General features: G+C 45.5%; 2 protein-coding genes across 4 annotated transcripts in view; one reads left to right on the forward strand and one right to left on the reverse strand.

Moving 5' to 3' along the window:
* GRTP1 (growth hormone regulated TBC protein 1) overlaps positions 1-1,900 on the forward strand; it is a 28,875-nt gene extending 26,975 nt beyond the window's left edge. For 2 of the 3 annotated variants that reach the window (XM_021414886.1, XM_021414876.1), the window contains 2 exons: positions 14-199; positions 1,591-1,900. In XM_021414886.1, coding sequence (XP_021270561.1) covers positions 14-199; positions 1,591-1,680 — 276 coding nt within the window. In that variant the 3' untranslated portion in view covers positions 1,681-1,900. Of the gene's footprint in view, positions 1-13; positions 200-1,207; positions 1,537-1,590 lie in introns of those variants that run through there. The other variant, XM_021414866.1, reaches the window with a different exon arrangement.
* On the reverse strand, positions 2,989-21,027 carry LAMP1 (lysosomal associated membrane protein 1). Its single transcript, XM_021414844.1, has 9 exons — positions 20,870-21,027; positions 12,045-12,160; positions 10,527-10,740; positions 10,262-10,423; positions 6,962-7,179; positions 5,228-5,350; positions 4,778-4,847; positions 4,438-4,608; positions 2,989-4,031 (listed from the first exon to the last, which is right to left on the reverse strand). The coding sequence occupies exons 1-9, from the start codon at positions 20,901-20,903 to the stop codon at positions 3,892-3,894; spliced, it is 1,248 nt and encodes a 415-aa protein (XP_021270519.1). The 5' UTR covers positions 20,904-21,027; the 3' UTR covers positions 2,989-3,891.

The following is a 21,482-nucleotide window of genomic DNA, read 5'->3' on the forward strand; positions in this document are numbered from 1 at the left end:
TCCTTTCGTGCAGACTGTGCTCCGAATATGGGATTGCTTGTTCTACGAAGGGTCAAAGATCATCTTCCGCGTGGCCTTAACACTAATTAAGCAACATCAAGCTTTTATTTTGGAAGCCACCAATTTCCCTGACATTTGTGACAAATTCAAGCAGATCACCAAAGGAACGTTTGTAACAGAGTGTCACACTTTCATGCAGGTAAATTCCCCACAGCCTTTAGTTAGGAATTAACAGGACTGACTTAGAAATGTTTTCTCCATTCAAAAAGATGGGTATAGTTTGGAGAAACATATTTCTTGGAATTGCTGGAAGGAGGAAGAACGTTTATATATATAATATATATTTATGTATATTTATATATAAATATATATACTTATTTATATATAAATATATAAACCCTCAAGCTTTTGAAGTTGGGTGCCCCTGACAGCTCCGTGCACAGCTCTGGCACATTGATGGCAGGTTTCGTTTTCACTTATAGACAAGGAAGCTAAATTTAACTATTAGTGCTTATGAGGCTTTAATTAAAGGACTGAGGGGAAAGGTGAATCACAGGTGTAGCTTAATTTAAAAGGGAGATGGTTGAAGGGCAGATAACCAGCACAGGTTAGGCTCCTGCGTGCTGCTGAAGCAGGTGCTTTTATTTGGTTCTTTGCAGAAGTACAGACAGTAGTATGAGAGGTGGTGGTAAGAGTGGGTATTTTGTGTTTCCCTCTTGAGCAGGCCCATCATTTTCAGTTTAATGCAATGCAGACTTTGTTAGCAGATGCTGTTCAGAACTGGCACATTTGTAACCTCATCTTCAGAGCTGTTGGCACGAGTACAGAGCAGTGAGAACCCCCACATCTCAGCTGTAGACTTAAGCCCATAAACTTGCAGCTTGCTTCACATCCTGTTCAGTCAGAAGTTTTAAATCAAGCAGTGAAAACAAACGTTTCGTTCTTGAGATCTCAAAAGCCACAAGGGATAGCAAGAGAAATTATAGAAGTTTGTGATAGCATTCGAATTGTCTCAAATTCTTACATCCATGTACCCCACTACCCACAAAGGCCTACTAGAATAGAACAAAGGTAGCACAGTACAGGATTAACACTGAGCTTTTCTGCTGGCAACAGACTGTTGTACGTGAAAAATGCACCGAGGCTGTGTAGAACTACCCAGGATGGCTTCATATGCTCTGAGGCCAGAGGTGTGGTTTAATTTCAGGGCGGTTCATTGTGGAGCCAGGAGTTGGACTGGATGATCCACGTGGATCCCTTCCAGCTTGGGACAACATGCCTGACTAGGCGTAGCATCCAGTGTCACAAATGCCTTCGAAGAGGAGTTTAACTGGAGACTCAACATTCAGACTAGCTTTTGTGCCGTTGCTTTCGCACGACCTGTAAAGCAGCAGCTCAGAGCGAGTGTTCCACCACGTCTTTACAAAGGAGTAGGCGATGATTCTTCTGTTTCAAGGGGCAGTAAGCAATTCCACACCATTGCTACCACCAACGGAGAGATCTCACACAGCTTACAGAGAATTCTGTGAGAATTCTGGCACGTTGGCTAAAGTCGCTCTTTTAACAGGGTTTTCTCATTTTTGCCCCCAGAAAATATTCACAGAACCTGGCAGCTTGTCCATGGCAACCATCGACAAACTGCGGGAGATGTGCAGGGAGAAGGTGCTTTCTCAGGGATAGCTCACCAGAGGGAACCAGGCGGTCGGACTCCAGAAACGGACACATTCCTCTTTTTGCACTGACTCAAGCACACTTTAAGCTTTCCATGAGTTAACTGACACTTGACCAATTTTCTCCTGCCTTTCAAGTAAGTGTTTTTAACGCTTTGTACTGTATGTCAGACTTGATAACTGGAACTACTGCAACTGGTGGATTTGTCATTTTTTGTTTTTTTTTTTTTTTTTAAAAAATTAGTGTGTTTTCAGAGTAGAATGTGATCAATGTAAGGACACTCCTTTTGAAGTCACTGTCCTTGTCTTTTCAGGGCGTTTTGTAATGTTGGAACAGGTGTATGGAATTACATATCCTTTGTATTGTATTAACTGTGACACCTCTTACCCTTTGTACAAAATAAATCTAATTTAATTTATCACAGTCTGTTTTTTTTTGTTTTGTACACATTTTTTTTTTAAAGTTTTCTGCCTCAAAAGCTGCAAGAGCACAGCCCAGAACAAGAGGTTTGACTCAAGTGTGGAAGAAGTAACATTTCTTACTCTGTGTAGGGGAGGCTGTAAGTAGACACTGCACTTCTACTTTGTTCCACACTGCTACTTTATTCTAACTACTTCAGTCTAAGGTTACTCTGCAGATGCTGTATCCTCAAATACCTGTGCTTTTGGGAAGGATGCACTTGCACAGCCAGCTGTGAACAGAATTCCTCCTTGACAGGATGAAGCACCAGCCAGTTCTAAAGCCATACTTGAATGCAAGTCCAAGTGTCCTTCCAGCTCCTGGCAGGAAGCAGCAAAGCAGGAGCCCTGCCCCTGCTGAATGGCTCTGTCCTCACAGAGCCCTCTCGTGGCCACATCCCTCACCTTCCTGCTTTGAAAAGAAAGATGCCATTCTGAATACAGTTCAACACACCTAAACCTGAGCAGGCACGCATCCCCTCGTATGGTGAGAATCTGATTTCACAGGGAGCACTTCTGAGTATCCTAGCACCATTTTCATAAAGCGATGCTGAGCAGGGGAAGCCTCTGCGCTGAGGTTTCCCAGCAAGCTGCGATTTAACGTAAGCATCATCCTTCTCCAGGCCCTGAGTTACTGACATGCAGCAGCTTTCCCTGTTGCCAGGGACAACCTCCAGCACAGCAGGACCACCGTACACAGGTAAACCCCACCTTCGTGGCACAGAAGAAGGAACTAAGCTCTTCTGAACAATCCCACACTAGGGCTGACTCAAAGCTCCAGCAGCAGAGCCAAACCAAGAGCACAGCACCCATCAAGCGGTCAACTGTTTTTTAAGAACTGAGAAGCAACACAAGGGTATACAGAAAAAAAGTGTCTTTATTAGCATTGTTACAGGCAATGCATACATAAGAACTGATCCTTAAAGTGTACAACCCCCCAGCCAAGTTTAAAGCAAGAGAATCAGCAGATTGAGACCTATATTGTACACATGTGCAGTAACAGGATCTCTCTGGACCTTCCAACAGAAGAGACTGAAATCACTTTACAAAAAAAACGTAAATAAAAATAACACCCATTTTAAAAAAGTACCAGCTCCTAACGAGCTGGCAGAGCATCAAAAATATCAAACAGGGGAGCTGTCCAATCGTAAAGAGTTCCTGTAAGGTTTGAGTATTGCCTTGTTCACACCCTGCGTATGCCAGGCATCGTGTTTAAAGCTTAGTAATAAAAAAATACACACCTTAGAGACGAGGTGGGGTTTAGATCAATTTCAATTTGGTCAGTTGTTACTGAATTTCTGTCAATGCACCATCAGTATCGTTATCATCACTGGATGGCAGCAGCGCCAGACGTGACTGTTTTCCCTTTGTTAAGAGTTCTGAAACTGAGTCAATGGAAATGAGCGGCATCCCTCTCCAGAATCCTTACACTGGCTTTACCTTATGCCAATTCAAAACAAAAATTATCCTTTTAAAAAAAAAAAAAACAACCCAAACTTTTAGCTTGTTTCTAAGTGGGTAAATATTTAAACTAGTTAGCAAAATTAAACACCAGAATTTTCAGAAGTTATTTTTGTGCATAGTTAAATGCTGCAAGATGATTTCACGTTTAATAAAGCAGACTTTTAGAAGCAATTTGCAAGAAGAGGTGTTCCCTTACGGTATCGATCTTAGCTCAGGGGAGAGATAGGGGTGGCTTGTTTTTTATTTTCCCAGTTTCTTGCAATTGCTTTTCACCTACACTGGAATTTAGTGCAAGTCATTAAATTGTTTGGTACCCAGCGTGGCTCCTCTTTCTGCCAATCAAGTAAGCGATCAGGACAATTAGAACCAGACCAGCAAGGGCTGCACCAACTATTATAGGGATCAGCATGTTGTTTTCATCCAGCTGACATTCTTCCACTGAAGAAAGAGAAAGAGTTATGTTAAGCACCAGTCCAGGCACCTATCCAGGCAGACTCCTCCTCAAGATGTTTTGCTTTAGCTACAGTCACAAAGAACAGCATTAACCAGAGCACCAAGGAACTTCCCAGACCTTTTCCCCCCCTCTCACACAACTATCTGAACTGTTAGGAAGGAAAGTTAATGCTCCTCCTTAACTCGTTGTTATAATGAGTCCCAGTTATTTCAAAGCTGCTTTTTACATACTTGTCACACTAGCCTCGATTCAAGCACCTTATCAACCCCTACAACACTCGCAGTACAGCACACGGGGACTAAGCACAGCACCTCCTTTCTTGACTACAGACTTAGGTTTCTATTAGACTGCAGTTCCCTCCACCCCCGTTTCAAAATGTAAACCTCTTACCTGCCCCAAACTTGTCTCCATCCACCTTGAAAGCCTGGACCTGAACATTAAATACATTGACAAGGGCTTTGTCTGTGACCTGGAGATTCTCCTCTGCGCTGCACTTGTAGGAGTTCCCCACTGTAGCTCTCAGTTCACTCATGCTGTCATTTGATGCTTCAAATGTCAGAGCTGTGTAAGACAAAGTCTTATTAAAGAACCCTGAAAAGCAGGAGCTGGGAGCTCACTGAGCGTAACATTCAGATTACATTCCTCCCAGCATTTCTAATGTACTCCTTAACGCAGGCAACCTTAAATATTTAAGGAAGTGGTCACTGAAAGTACACTTTAAAGTCCCTACCTTTTGCTTCGGGAGGCAGAGTTGTGCTGACATTCACACCTTGCAGGAAGAATTTTTCACTACTTGCATTCTTTTAAACAAAGAAAAAGACACCAGTAGTTTTCATTGAAAATAATGATGTTCAACGCAAACTTTGTCACAGGCTATGCCTCTGCTACACCTGAATTGTTCCCAGCTTGGGTAAAAAAACAAAACAAAGCACTTTACAGGTTCAGCAATTCAGTGGAGAGAAGTTCCTGTTCCAAGCAAAGCGTGCATTTATACATAGGTATACATTCTTTCCTCAGAGTTACCAAGAATTAAACCCTCTAAGTCTTAGTATCACAACCAAAGTCATTCTTCATTCCCCTTCCCATAGCTGGATCTTTTTGCTATAGTAATAGTTCAAGTTAATATACCCACATAAAAAGTACTGCGGAGACCTTACGTGCTTTGTCTAGAGATCCTTACCAATACGAAGTGGAAGGTGATCTTTGTTTTCTCAAAAGCCAGATTCAAGAAGGCAGATGTATTCTCACATTTTCCAGAAGCATTTGTATTATGTGGTATGAAATTCAGCAGATCTGACCCCATCTATGAGAAAAGAGGACCGGTGATGATATCTGTTATTTAAGAAACTAATATACCACTACACCATCAGGAAACACCTAGTTTGCTTGCACTCACACATACACAATGCTGTACTGACTTACATACTTTAAGGGCAAAAGGGCAGATATGCATGCAAGTTACACCTGGGATAAGTTGTGCTAGAGCTACTGGGCTGGCACAGAAAACAACAGGCATCTCCACATCCCTGCAGCCCCCACTGCTGCTTTCTCCATGCTAAACTTCTTTGCTCCTAGCAGCACAGAGGAAGCATCAGTTACCACCACTACAGAGGGAGCAACAAACTACAAAGTACTGCCATTAAGGGTGGTCGCCTTGCAAGTCACTTCCACCCAAAATGCTTTAGCTTTGCTCACGGTACATGATTTCATATTGTCCTGCATCTGCAGGGAACTACAGGTTAAATGCACTTGCCAAACGACCAAACAGAAATCATGAGTAGCTTTTAGACATTAGTTAAACCTCTTGTGACTTTGGGAAATCTGTGTACCACCTCCTCATTGTCCAGCTGTGTGAGCATGCCACGTGACAGGAAGCAGCTCAGTGAACATTGCACCATGTGGCTATAGCACAGTTGCCAACATAGCTATCTACTGTACAGCCACACATCAGCTGGGATCCAATTTAAACTTGCATCCATCACTTGTTTGCCCACAGTCACCCAGCATCAACTCAGATTAAGCCACAGGATAGGGAAAAAGCTCACAACAGAAGCTCCATACGTTAAACGCGTAGCTTTACTGAACCTTGGTTGTTGTTTCCTATCAAGGGCCTTCATCAGTCCCTGGGATTATGGCTCATAACTCTGCCTTACTGGCTAATGGGAAACAGGTTTGTACACAAGGCTGGCAAGCCAGGCTTTGTAGCAACAGTGGAGGCAAAGAGCCTACGCCAAGGCTGCAAATTACACAAACCACACAGCACTTTTACCACTGAAGTTAGCTCTTGAAATTAAGTAACTCTGACTCACAGAATAGCTTGGGTTGGAAGGGACCTTAAAGTCCATCCAGTTCCAAGACTCCTCTGTGGGCAGGGCTGCCATCCACTAGATTACATCATTACAGCTGAGCCAAATATTCTTTGGGGTCAGCTGGAAGTCAAAGTAGTAATTTTCAAGTGGTTTTGGGTCCCCTAAAATTTTGTCAAGCCTGTCTAGTTTTTCAATGGCGATTATCTTCCCCTTCTAACATTGATTCACTGTTTTCATTTAGGCACCTTGGGCCAAATTCCTGTATTAACAGCTCAGGTATCTTGTTTAGATGGAATCTTCGATATAGGATCCCCCAGTCGTATTTTTGTAATTGTTACTCCTCCTGTGGAATGGCCATGTACACTATCTGGATTTGACAGACAAGTTTAGTACTCTTACTGAAGAAAAAAATCCTTAATGACCACTTTCAGCACTAATGAGCTCTAGTAGACCCTAGTGTAAGCCAAGCTAAACAATTCAAATAGAGGACAATCAAGGATGAACCCTAGGAAGAAACAAAATACGTATCTTTTCACAGAAAAAAATACCCTGTAATGGTTTGGCAAGTCTTCTCTAAAGAATCTGAAGGTTTTGAAGAAAAATACCTTTCCATCTTTTTTTTCATAGGTGATGTTAAGCTGTAACCCCATGGAGGCAAGGACACAGATTCCACTTGCATCAGTCACGTTGTAGTTACCAACCGCAGGATTTGAGGGTGCTACAGTTGGTGCTGGGCTGGTTGTTGGAACGTGGCTAGTAGTGTGTTTCGCAGTTGTTGGTGCTACAGTGGTAGTAGAGACCCTATCTTCACGACATTCTGTCTCTGGAGAGAAAGGAAAACATACAGTCAGCACCAAAAAAAGCTACAGGATTATCTGCCTTTCTCATCCTTGAGGGAAAGGAGGACGATGTCGAGTACCTTTTCCTAACAGAAGGTAATAAGAGCTGAGTAACAACAGCAAAACATTACTTGAACTCTTGTTTCAAAGAGTAAGAGTCTCTTAAAACATAGCATATGAAAATAATACCTCTGCTGTTATTTACAGAAGTTCATGGTGCCTGCATCATCTTTTTTTTATTTTTTATCATTTTACTTCACAATCAAATCAGTACAAACAAGAGATTCTATGTTGACAGAGCCAGCACTCTTGCTGTCCGCTCACTGCAAGGCCTCAAGGACTCCCCCTGTTGGACATCCTGGGCACTCGTGTGCCAGAAGCAGAGGAATAATTCTCACACCCAGTATTAAAAGCAGTCTCCCAGGGCTGTGTTGTTCTCATTCCCCTCCGTGCACTATCACATCGTGAGAACCCTACTTCTTTATTGTGTCAATACTCACAGTAATATTAGAATACTATACTGGACCTGTCAAGTCTTCATAGCAATGCTGTGGCTCTTCCACATCCAGTGTGACTGTAAGACACTGTTTCTGATGGCAAGGGTTCTCCTTGTATCCTTCCCACTTGGGTTTCGTGTCCATCCTCTCTGCACTCCTGTATTTACAGCTACCTACCATCTGAGGTGCAGGGCTGAGTGAAGATGACTGCCTGACTTCTCTTTTCATCCAGTTTCAGCACCAACTTCCACAGCAAAGGGAGAGAGGTAGAACAGTGGCTTCATTTGCCAGAGTATTCACAAATACCTGGCAGCAAGAGCTGAGCTTGTTGCGGCTAGCCAAGAAGCTTCCTGCATTGAGGATCTAAGCCAAAACCAAAGGTCATAGCAAAGATGTTACTGTAGCACAGGCTTCCCTGTTTCAAGCCAAGGTCATCTCCCTGTTCCAGGGATAACAACTTGCAACTTCATAAGGATGACAGTAACTGCAGCAGCCTCACAGTCCATGCCTATCTCACAGATAATGGCTAAGTAATGAATAGCCTCTGTACTTAAAAAGCAACTTAGCTTTTGATTATGACTCAGAAAGGAGAACTCTAAACACAGTCTAATCACATCTTGTGCTATGATGGAGTTTGTATGAGTTCACAACTTTCCTACTCCATTTTCTACTCCATTTTTGGAAAGTGGAAGAGGAGGTGGATGAATGGAGGAGTGACCCTACCTTCTGCCAGCTCATTGGACACTATTCAGGTCCCAGAATGTGGTAATGTCCTAACAGGTAAACCAGGCAGCTACTTTTAATGCTACTTCAATGGAGAATTTCTCCCTGCCTGGAAAGCCTCGACATAGACAGCCTCTCACTAAAGTTGGCGGAGATGGACTTCAAGTGGTAGTTTGTCCTAGGTGGAATTTTGATACAGTGTTTTTACTGAACTGACTTACAGCCTAGCTCCTAACTCTGCGAAAAGATGCGGAGGCAAGATGCTCTTGTCTTTTTCTGACAGTTACAGGAAAGCAGCTGACAATACCACTGACAGGTAACATGAAAGCCCTCTTTCTTCACAGCTGAGAACCACCGCAGCAACCTCAGTCATTAACCTTGGGTACACTGCCAGAAGTTACTATTACAGATGCACCGACTACTGACTCTACTTCCTTTCGGTGAGCATCGCTCAGATCAACAGCAGAAATATCCTCTCATGAAAGAGCTGCAGGTAAAACAAAAAAAATTGAAGGAGAGTTTCAGATCGCAAGTTGATCAATAACAGGCTTCCAAAAGGCATGGGGAAGCCTCAAGCCAGAGAGTGCAAAGGAGGAGCTGATCTGGAAAGAACAAGTTGCTTTCAGGATCAAGATGATTAAAATTGATAAAATAAGAATTCTTTAACCTCTGAATTAAGAATAAGCAATGAAGATAGCTCATTATGCACTAGGAATGGGAAAAACTATGAAAAACTGAGTGCAGTCTCGAGAAAGTAATAAAAGTTAAAGGAAGATGTTAATTAAAAGAAAAAAACTGAGCATGGCAGCATGGGTACCAGTAATGTGGAAGTGAAAAAAAAAACCCACAAAACCAGAAGCATGAACTAAAAGCAAACAGTATCAGATCATGAAATCATGTACCTTTCTAAACATTGATAGATTCACCAAGATAGTAATACCACCAGACAGAAAAACAGCTAAAAAAAAAAAAAAGGAAGCAACTAGGGATAGAAAGTAAAGCAAACACTGATAAACTTGTGTTCCCTAAGGAACACTCACCCAAAATAATGCAATGTTGTCTTACAGTATAACCAAAGGGCTGTAAGAATAGAAAATAAACAGGCGGTGCTGAAAAATAATAGGCAGTAAGGAGATTTTACTGAAGTTTCGTAGAAGTTCAGTAGTAGCTTTTCCCAACATCACAGCTTGTGTGAAAGCCTACTCATAACTGACCACATGCTTACCCGCTATGCCTGGATAACTGCACCAAGACACTTAAAATATACTGTGAAGTAGCCTGTTTTCTAGTCATCACAGAAGTGAAATTCTAAAATGCTTTTTAATACAAGCAAATCAGGACAAAAAGTCTTCGGGGATCATGGCTGAGACAACATTTTTACAGCTTGTATGAATCCGTCCACAGGGAGTTTTAGGTACCTGCTCCCTACAGGCCAGTTTGCAGCTGTCCTCTACCACTTACCTTCCCCTGAGCACACAGTAACCAGTTCACATTACTTAGGCAGAGAGTAATACTTCAAAGGGATGAGATACTCCCCAAACTAGGATCTGGGCCGCGTGCCCAGTCGACCTACAGCAGCAGGTGTTTCCAGCCAGAAGGAACCACAAGCAGGAGGAACGACCCCTGATGCCTGCACAGAGCTCCCAGGAACACAGCGCTTGGATCTTCCAGCCACGAACACTGACACACCCAGAGGAAGCCTGAAGCAAGTTTATTCGTTCCAGAAGATTCTGCTATCGGCTTCAGATCTACAACTGCCTAAATACGTAGAACCAGGACTTAAAAGAAATATCTATTGTTGGAAATATTAGCTCACCAAGTACATTTGCTGTTACAGGATACCTACTGTTTGTACTGAAAGTGCCATTTGTGGGATAGACTTCCAAAGTAACATTGCTGAAAGTGATGTTCACACGCCTCATGTGGATGTACTTGGAGTTGATGCATCTGTATTCTGTGCCAATACGTGCCTGAATAACAGATTTTTGCGCCGCTTCCATCACTTTTCCTGTGAAAAGATCACATGGCATTAGTACGCAGGTTTTTATGGAAACAAATCAGTATTACATCTGCAAGGGTGGCATAATAAGAACAGGAAGTTTTCCTTTTACCTTCAGTTGAATTAGGGAATAAAGTTTCATCTGACAGATTGTAGTGGAAAGTTAGCTCTTCAACTTGGTACTTATCCAGACTTGTTGAGAAATTCAGACTTAACAAGTGTCCTGCTCCAAAACTCAAGGCTAGAATTGGATGAGATGCGTTACCCTCACCACACGAGCTGTGTGACTGCGATGTGGCGCTTTGGGGAAGAAAGAAGTGTGCAAACTGCAGGGTAAGAAAACAGAACACACAAAAGGGACAACGTTACAGCTCTTCCTTACTGCTTTTCAAATGACCTATGATCCTGCTACAAAACATACAAGTGACATTCACACGTATTATAAGCTGTCTACTTACTGATCTGTATACAGCAAGTAGCATGATACTGACACTCAGGTTTCTAAGAAAAAAAGCTCTCTGACATTTGAGGACAAAACCGTGCATCTCACAGCACCTCTTAGATTTCCCCCGTAAGCTAGGGCAATGAATTTGCAGGTGCACCCATACTAAGCTAATCAAATCTGGCAAATTCCGGACACGTGAAAGATGGGAGAGTTTAAGTTTTGCTTCCTGTAGTGTGACTGAGAAAGAACAAAAGCAAATGGCAGTCTACGCAGTTTGGATGTAATTCCTTGAGGTTAATACATACTGGCAAAGTAACTGGACACCTAAAGACAAACAGCATTCACTGGAGAGTTTGAGTTTGTGGCTTAACAAGAAACAGCCAAAGCACGTTACGAAAGCAGTTACCTCTGAATGCAAGCTTGTATAGCACCATAAGCAGGATTTCAGACCATCACTGCTGAAAAAGTGGACTATGCAGCTCTAATCACACCCAGAAAGTATAAGCACTGGCAAAGCAGTTGGATGTTTTGATTTCATGTTAACTTGACTAGAATAAAAACTTCCATAGGAGTGCCTTAAAACACACAACTTCAGTAAGATTATAAATAATCAGCAATTCCTGCCTACTAGCAAAGAGGCCAAAGTCAGTAAATGGAAAAGCTGAGTATTCATAAATAAAGATTCTTAACTTTCCAGTTAACAGACTTTGTTAAGAGTCTGCAAGCCTGCTGATATACTGGAACCTACAGAGACCTGCTAAGAGAGCAGATTACAGGTTTCAGAGATGTTTGAAAGCTACGTGCCAATGGCCATTTCACTTCAGACTTAGTCGATCTAAGTAACTTGCAATGATCCAATTCACTACTAAAAAGACTGGTAGCATTTCCTTTCATTTACAGTCACAATGAAAGTCATTCCAGCTACCCATCGGACTTATGTGGAATCTGAGTCCAAGTTCCACACATCTGTTACTGTGGTAATTTCAGGCAGCCTGTTCTTTAATTACAGGAAGCATCGGTAATAAAGGAGAAGTTGATGCAACATGACTGGAAGAGGGGAATGTTTGCAGAAGCGGCTTTTCAAGCTTAAATATTTGTTCGAAGTTTCAGTAGTGCACATTTACACAAAGACCCTACGTGGTACAAAATACACGCTAAGAGACAAGAGGGAGCTCCTCCCATTACCTGGTTTTGCCCATTGCTTTTGTATTCCACTGAGAAAGCTACTGTCAGGTTAGCAATTATGCAGACTTTGCCTGTTGAATCTCTCACATCAAATGAAGAGGAAGCCTGTAAAAAGCCTGTAAGAGCAACAAGCAGTTAAATGGGGGTCACATAAGATTTAATTTTTGAACCCAAGCAAAGGCAAGTATGTTCGACTCCATTTTGAAGACGCATCTTGAACAGCAGTTGTGTTTAGAGACTGTAATGACAAGGTTTCCATAGTAGCCTCAGCACCAATAACCAACAGAACACATTTAACACCCCATTTATAAAAGACAAAGCTACCCAGAGCAAAGCTGTCGACATGCTGGGTCCTCAGAGTATAAGAAAAGCTTGTAACAAGCGCATCAGTCACACAGTTCAAGGCAGCAACTCCACGTTCATCCCCTACAGCAACTATTTTGCAAGCTTCAGCCAGAACCAACTTAACACATTAGGTCCTGCAGCCCCACTGCTCAGCTCCCCCCCTCCCCCCCCCAGAGCCTCTCTTCCCACTCTATCAAGACATCTGGCTGCACACATGCTGAATGCAGCAGTTAGTGGGCTTGGACTGACTGCAGATGTCTGGGAGGCACTGCCAAAAGCAGTGTGACAGAGCGTGCCCCACTTGCCAGGAAAGCCTCTCCTGCCTGCCATCGCACTCCCTGCACTTCAGAGGAAGATGGGGACCAAGACCTTGACACAGACAGAGGTCACGGCTTCCTGCCTGCTTTAAGCTAATCTCAGTCAGAGCTGCTGACTAAAGCAGGGCTTCTCCTCTGCTCGGGGCACCAGCACAGCTCACACGCTATTACTGACTGTGCAGGGTAGGACTGCGTGGCTGGAAGAGCGTGGGATCGTCCTCTGAGAGCAGGATGGACTTGCACAGGCTGCCCCGATGACCTTCACCTGGGACACATGTGCTGGTTATCTCCAACTTCATTTGCATTAAGAGCCGCATGGACAGCGCTCCTGCATCTGAGTTCAGTACCAAGGTCCTCACGGCTCCTTGTTGCAGAGCCTTTTTTTCCATGTTCCTGATTCTCTTTCTCCCCACACGTACATCCAAAACAAACCTCACCACAAAAAAAACCTGCACTGTTCTTTGCTAGCCCTTTGTCACCCACAGAAAACCTGGAAAAAGCAGCTGCAAGACAAACCGCTCCATTTATCAGAAGCAAATAAGCTTTAAAGAGTCAAACATGCTAATCCATTCAATTGCTGATATAGCAAAAAGATCCAGCAGAGGGATTATCCATTAGCTGGCTTTCCCACTCTCAAGAGGTTCCCACTCTCAAGAGGTTTTTAAAAAGCAAATCCCAACTCGAAAACTTTTTGCTACAGGACTATAGTGTATACAATTGCATTACGGCAATTCGGACAAACTGGGCTTTTATCCGCTGGACTGGGGAGTATCAGAGAGAGGTTTGGGTTGGAAGGGACCTTTAAGATCACCTCGTTCCAACCCCCTGCTCTAGGCAGGGACACCTCCCTCTAGACCAGGTTGCTCAAAGCCCCATCCAGCCTGGCCTTGAGTGCTTACAGGGAGGGGGCACTCAAAACCTCCCCGGGCAACCTGTTCCAGTGTCTCACCCCTCTCACAGTAAAGAATTTCTTCCTCATACCTAGTCTAAACTTACCCTCTTCCAGTTTAAAGCTATTTCCACTCACCCTGTCACTACCTGCCCTTACAAAAAGTCCCTCCCCATCTTTCCTGTAGGCCCCCTTCAGGTACTGGAAGGCTGCTATAAGGTCTCCTCGGAGCCTTCTCTTCCCCAGGCTGAAGAGCCCCATCTCTCTTAGCCTGTCCTCGTAGGGGAGGTGCTCCAGCCCTCTGATCATCTTCATGGCCCTCCTCTGGACCTGCTCCAGCAACTCCATGTCCTTCTTGTGTTGGGGGCCCAGGATCTGGACACAGTACTCCAGGCGGGGTCTCATGAGAGCAGAGTAGAGGGGCAGAATCACCTCCCTCGACCTGCTGGTCACACTTCTCTTGATGCAACCCAGGATCCAGTTGGCCTTATGCGCTGCAAGCGCACATTGCCAGTTCACACTGAATCTTTCATCAACTGACACACCTAAATCCTTCTCCTCAGGGCTGCTCTCAAGCCATTCTCTGCCCAACCTGTATCCGTGCTTGGGATTTCCCCAACCCAGATGCAGGACCTTGCACTTGGCCTTGTTGAACTTCATGAGGTTGGCATGGACCCACCTCTCAAGCCTGTCCAGGTCCCTCTGGGTAGCATCCCTTTCCTCTAGAACATCAACTGCACCACTCAGCTTGGTGCCATCTGCAAACTTGCTGAGAGTACACACGATCCCACTGTCCATGTGGCTTACAAAGATGTTAAATAGCACCAGTTCCGGCACCGATCCCTGAGGAATACCACTCATCACTGGTCTCCACTGGACACTGAGCCATTGACCGCAACTCTGAGTGTGACCATCCAGCCAATTCCTTATCCAGTGAGTGCCACATGCATCACATCCATTTTTCTCCAATTTGGCGACTAGGATGTCACTTGGGACAGCGTCAAACGCTTTGCACAAATCCACGGAGATAATGTCAGTTGCCCTTTCCTTATCCACCAACGCTGTAACTCTATCATAAAAGGCCGCTAAGGCAGTCAGCATGCACAGAAGGCACTTCAGTTGTAGGAGCACACTGGAAACAATTTCTCTGGCACTCAGAAAGCATTTTCCCTTGTTGCTCCTCCTCAGCAACAGTTTCCTTCATCTCCAGGGACAGGAATGCATCTCCCCCAGAAAAGGTGACCAAAACAATTCAGTACAGCACCAGAAATAATTGATGCTCCTCCACACAGCAGTTTCAGTTTGTAAATTCAACTTGAAGGCAACTTTGCATTTGGAACTGTTTACACTGTACCCAAGCACTTGTTTTCTGAAGAACAGAGCTGCTTACACTTCCTTGAGGTTTTCTAGCGCTGCATAGAAAGCAGCGTAGAGGCAGAAAACAGGCGTCTGTGGCTGCTTGAACAAACACTACCAATGGAAAATGTGACAGAATGAACATCTCCAGTATGCACGCTGACTGCCTTGTTCGATAGCTACTAGAAGAGTTAGGTGATTTTAGAACTAAAAATAAGCAAGTAATAGGCAGCAGAAGAACCAAAAGAAGAAAAAAACAAGCTTCAAAGAGAAACGCAGGGAAAGAAAGGACTGAAAAACAGCACTAAGGAAACACCACTGGCCAAAAGGAAAATATGAGTCCTACCCGTTCCAGATGATTCAGAGAACAAAAGACAATGCAAAGGTACCAGAGAAAGCACTGAGCACAGATTCTGGGAATGAACAGCTGACAAATCACTCTCAACAAGTTTAAGCAACAGACAATAAGTGGTCCGAGCAAACATCAGAACATTCCACCTGCATAGCTACTAGATTTTTTGCAAGGTGAAGTTCGCACCATGATACGAAACCCAGTCTGGTTAGAGTGAAACAAAAACCATAAAACCCCACTCCCTCCTTTGACCTGTTTGACAGCTGCTGGATTTGCAGTGTCAGAGCAGCAAAAGACACGCATCAGGCACGAGACAGCAAGCTGACCTCGATGAAGTGGTGAAACAGGGTGTTTCCCTGCAAGCACATGGGCATTCACGAGGACGGTGACCAGAGCAAGTGCTGTGCTGGCAGCACGATGTGCCATGCTCCTGGGGCAAGAGTGGAGAGGAACACGGATCAGATCGAGGGAAACGTAAGGGACAGGAGGGCAAAGAGAAATTGCAAAAGCGCAGAGGAACAGATCGAGGCACTGAAGGAAAGAAGCTCCTGCCTACTCTCTGCTCCAGCCGGCCAGCTCCGAGCAGCTCGCAGGGTTTGGGAGGAAAGCAGCTGCTGAGTTTGAGAAGTCTGCTTCAGTGTCGACCAGTGATTAAGGCATGAATCATCGCCAGCCCACAAATAGTAAGAGCCTACAGTCAAAATGTCAAGAATACAGAAAAGCAAACTGATGCTGAATCAATCTGCCTTGGGATTATTTCTAATTCAGTTACATAAAGTAACACACAATTTTATTACGACGTATCTACAAGTTGAGAATATTGCTTCTACTTCTCACAACACCATTCTTCGATATTTAATGCAACACCTGATACAACTTCCAGTTTCTTCTCTTTGCACTTTGAACGTTCTTCTTAATTGACCTCAGCACTCTACTTGACCACTACCTGTGCCAGAGCAGCAGCACTACTTCAGATTCCCACAGCTCAACAGCCCTCAGAATCTCAACAGAAAAAAGCAACTTTAGTGAAGTTCAGTATTCGTTCAGCTGGAAATGGTATGAGTATCTGGCAGAAGAATCACCAGAAACGCAGCAGCATCAAAGAAACCTCGCGTAGTCCAGATGCTTCCTTTGTATTCCAGCAGGTTCCTATGTTCCTACATTTATTCCAGAGGCAGATTTTCAGTTGAAGCATCACAAGACATTAACTCCCTTTATCGCTCATTTCTGAAGTTATCCTGTCATGCAAGAAAGATTGAAGGTAAAAATGTTTATGAAACAGCCTGGTATGTTGCTTTAAATCCAACATCCACCCTTATCTAACACTCCTACATGAGGAAAAAAAAACAAGCGGCGTGTATTAACACTCCAAGATGGAATAAACAAGTCAAAGAAAATTGAAACCTCCTTTCTTATGTAACCATTTGTCTCAGTGATCTACCACGGTTTGCTTTAAACCGAAAACTACAATGGTTGCAAAACAACCTGGCACGTTTGAACAATCTGAATCTGAGCCTCCTGAACACGGCTCAGAGAACGCCGGGATTCTTGACCCACTCCTGCCCACACCGCAATGATTTCAGGCCTCAAGCTTTTCACAACTTAAATCCTGTTAGTCAAGCACAGCAACCCCTCGGCTACTCTCCTATAATGGAAACCTATTAAGGGAGAAAGATGAATACCTGTTGTGCTCTAGAATAAAGCAAGCACGTATTATTAATGGCAACTGTTTACACTGGCTGCCTGCAAAGAGGACTTCGGTTACAATAGTTAATGATTCACTGTCTCCAAGTTTCACTAGAAACAAGGACCACTGATAAGGACCGGGAACCAAAGCTACTTTTATACAATTTGAGGTTTGCTACTGCATTCCCCTGCATAAATAAAAGCTTCTTCAGTATTTTTGTGCCTCCCTGTGTGAGGAAAGGGCAGCGAGCCATCCCAATCCAGCCAGACACACGTCCCCAGCAACACAGGGAACACTGCTACCCATAGGGCACCAACACAAGGAGCGAAGAAATACTACTTCTTACCCAGAGAAGGTTTATTTCTCATTGGAGAAGTGAACAGAAGTACCCAGAAATTCACTCCCTCTGCCGGCTTGGAAGGATCCTGTCAACTCAGTGCCATTTTGTAAGCAAAATAGTGACCTTCGTGCTTCAGACTTCTAATGCCTATGCCAGAAATGAGAATGGAAAAATCCCTGAGGAGTTGATTCTCTCCTCTAATCACACCTTCTAATGTAACCACCGCTCCCAGGTGGATACCTTGAACAATTGGAAGAGCAAGCAGTATCGCTTGCTTAGATCTTGGACCTACACAACCTCAGGAGAGTACAGAAAAAAACCAAGGACTTTAAAAATACATTTATCTTTACAGATCATACTATTTACCCACTCTCTTGCTTCCAGGGAACAAACGAAAGCAGGGCAGATCTGATGCATGAACTGCTTTTCCCATGTCAACCTGGTCTTCATAAAAACTCTGACTTAGCATTTACCAGCCACCAATGGACTCAGACTGGGTGCAGGGTTTCAACAGCAGGAAGAGATAAGGCTGGGCACGCTTCAGCTGCTGTTTTGACATGCTTCAACGTAAACCACAGAAAAAAGGAGGCCAGAGGTCAACTCCAGGATGGATGAGAGTACTATAGGAGAGAACAGGATGAGTTGCACTTGTGCAGTGCAGTATCTGATGAGTTCCAGATCCAATCCCAGAAGACGCATCCCTGCCAACTTGCAAGGATGAATTCATACAGTCTGTCTCAGACTGCCTTTTAGCATTGTTGATTTACATCAAGATAGTTGACATCTTGTTTCTCAGTTCAAGTGTGCAGGTGAATGAATGACCTCTGTCTTCATAAACACGACAGCACAGGAGCATTATAACAGAAAGGATACTTTGCAGCTGTACACTTGCCATTTGGTCAGACAGTTGCACCCAGCTTAGTCACGTGAAGCTTCTTATGGTTTGCAGTCTAGAGGAAGGAAGTCTAGGGATAGATCTACAGCGGCTGATGCCACACGGGAGGGCTGACCTACCATGGCCAGACGTCCCAGCACTCACGTGAGTTCCTTAAGCACTGGCTCTGGTTAGCACTGCTTGTCACACCGCACAGCTAACGCATCCCTCGTGGAAGCTGACAGCCCCAATAATTAAACAAGGACCACGCGCCCAAGCCCACACTGGAAGAGGAGCAGCTAAGCCACATGCCCCTGTGCAGAGCTGAGCCACATCTGAAACTCCATCCGCTGCTGGCAGGGGCACTGCCCCTGCTCTCACCCTTGGAAAGCAGCACTGGCAGGCAGCGGTGCTGCCAGGTGACAGAGAAGGCAAAGACACTGTGGCTCTCAGGTTCAGCAGGATGCCAGTGCATCTTGAAGTCAGACGCACAGCAAATATGATTAGAAACCATCCTACTCACTACAGAACAATATGGAAGCAGGTTGCACAAAAAGTGAAACCTTCGAGCCAGGCTAAGCAGAAAGCTAGGGAGCTTGCCTCACACAAACTGTGTGACAGGAGCTGGAACAGCCCTGGCCCTGTGAGCCAGAAGAGCTGCACGACTGAGCAAGCTATCACGTGGTGACGGACCTGGCGCCCACACGCACATTCAGGTCCCTTAACACTGTGCCAGTACACTCAAAGAAGCCATCAAGCAAGCACAATGGTTAAGGGCAGCATTTGATAAAGCTACATTTCAGAAGTTGCACAATATATAAGCAGTTGCATTTCATGAAGGCTACTCCATACTCAGTCACATATAACTAGCAATCCCAAGAGTCAGGAAAACAGTATAACACCACATTACTTAGCAGCTACAATTTGTTAGCTAAATTTCTCTCCCTATAAGCTACTATTCCCAAGGAGTGTTTTGGCCTGTTACCAGAGCTTGTAATCAGTACATTCAATGCAAGTAGAAACAGCAAAACACACTGGTAGCAAACGTTGAAATTCCCCTTCAGACTATGGTTGTGCAATTAGAGCACGAGGACTGTGCATAAATAATTCTGAGCCAGCATCATGGTACCTTTACCTCATTATTTCCCCCTGGATCTCAGACATTATTTACTCACTGACACTGAATCAATCAATGTCTGACTCTAAACTTAGACTTTTGGAAACGTTTTCTCTGCCATGCCTGTGTTTTGGCATAGAGACTACTGGTGCTCTGGCATGGCAGGAGCACAGGCAGCTCTGCTGGGCTTGATGCACAGCACAGCTGACATGCTGTGTTCAGCAGCACACAGATCTCTCTGTATTTCAAAATGTAACAGGTAACTCTGAGAGGAATCCTGTCATTACCCCTAGCCTCCCCTTCCCAGGGTTTACCATTATTTCCTAGATCTTTTGCTCATTCCATTTGATACTACACGTCAGGAAAATCATCAGGAAATGCTTAATGCTGACATATGAAGTATCCAGCTTAGAGCTCAATGTGAAAGGAAACTGAAAGAGTAACCAGCAGGCAGGGAGAGGGGGAAAAAAAAATCGAGCAGATATCAATCTCTTATCCCCGAGTCAACGAGCTGCCAAATGCTTTCCCATCGGACCCACCCATGCTAATCCCTCAGCCGCCTGTGATCCTGCCTTAACCTGATCAGCGTTCCCTCCGATGACTAAGGGGCTGCAAACACCTGACGAGTCAGCTCATCTAAGGCCATGCTGCTCCTCATTGCTGCCTCTGTCCTGCATGGCAAGGTGGATGTTATCTGTGCTGTTTGCACCACAAAGCTCTCCATCGAGATCCTGCCCGCAGCTGGGGGGTGGAACTGAATCATCTTTAAGGTCCTTTCCAGCTGAAGACATTCTGTGCTGTGGTTCTAAGATCCCAGGGAGAATTGATGTCGGTGTATCCACTGGTACGAAGCCATGGCTGTTAGTAAATAGTTACTCTATGGTAAAGTAAACTTGTCGTTGTTTCAACAGCAGAAGCAACACACAAATTACACGCTAAGCAGTTAAATGGACTGAGCTATGTTTCCAGCTGCTATTTGAGCAGAGGAAGGCTATCGCAGCCCCAGAACACGTTCGCGGCAGTGTCACTTTAGAACTGCAGTCCGACTGGAATGCAAACAAGTGCGATCCCCTCATGGAGCCGTACCCACACCGCACAAGGTGCACAACGAGTCCCCGCTGAGGCAGCAGCTCGGTGCCTCCCGGGCTGCACGCTGCAACCCCAGAAGCAGGCCAGGCAGCCAGCTGGGCCCCTCAGCGACAACCCTCGGGCCCAGCGTAACTGCGGCGGCCAACGGTCACACAGCTATCTACCACCAAAAAGCGACCTCAGCAGCCGCCCGGGCTGTCGCAATCCCTAAGCCCGCGGCGCGGCACAGCGCTGCCCTCACGGTTCCAGAGCCCCTCACACCGCGCTGCCCGTTATGGCCGAGGCGGGCGCCAGCCGCTCCGCCCGCCCAGCACCGAGCCCGTCTGCTGGAAGGAAAGCAGCCATGAGGGGAGCAGACGTACAGCGGAGCGAGAGGCCTCCCGGCGCCGTGTCCCCCTACCGAGCCCCCGGGTCCAGGGTTACCGCTGACGGCCGGCCGGCCGGCCGCCCCCCCCTTACCGAGCAGGACGGCCGCGAGCAGCGCCCGCGCCATGGCGGGGCAGGAGGCGCGAAGCGGCGGCAGAAGCCGAAGAAGAAGCGGGGGGCGGTGGCGCAGCACCGCGTTAGGGAGACAGGCGACAGCCCCGGCCGGTCATATGGCCTCTGACGTCACTCGCCCCGCCCCCGCGTCCTCACGTGATGTGTGAGACGGGGAGGGGGAGGGGGAGGTCTCGCGAGAGGGGAGTGGAGTTGTTTCGCGTCCCTGTGGGGGCTCTTTTGGTGGGGGTGGGGTGTGCATGCTTGGTTCTGCGTGTGCAGGTGCACTGATGCGGGTGGGAGTGGGGTGAGTGAACAAGGTGTGGTTGTTCTACTGGCAAGGTGCGTACTGGGGCAGCTCAGCTGGAAGGCAGCTCTGCTGGAAAGGAGCTGGGGATATCAAGCTGAACGTGAGTCAGCAGCGCGTGTTTCCCACTATGAACGCCACCAGTGTTCTTGGCTATGTCCGTAAATACCCGAGGGAAGAGTGCGTGGAAGACACAGGCAGGCTCCTTTCAGTGGTGCCCTGAGCCAGGGGACAAGGGGCCATGGGCACAAAGTGGAACACAGGGCTTCCTCTGGTTAGGTATCTTGA

Source organism: Numida meleagris, chromosome 1 (genome assembly GCF_002078875.1).
Source record: "Numida meleagris isolate 19003 breed g44 Domestic line chromosome 1, NumMel1.0, whole genome shotgun sequence".
In the NCBI taxonomy this organism is placed as follows: domain Eukaryota; kingdom Metazoa; phylum Chordata; class Aves; order Galliformes; family Numididae; genus Numida; species Numida meleagris.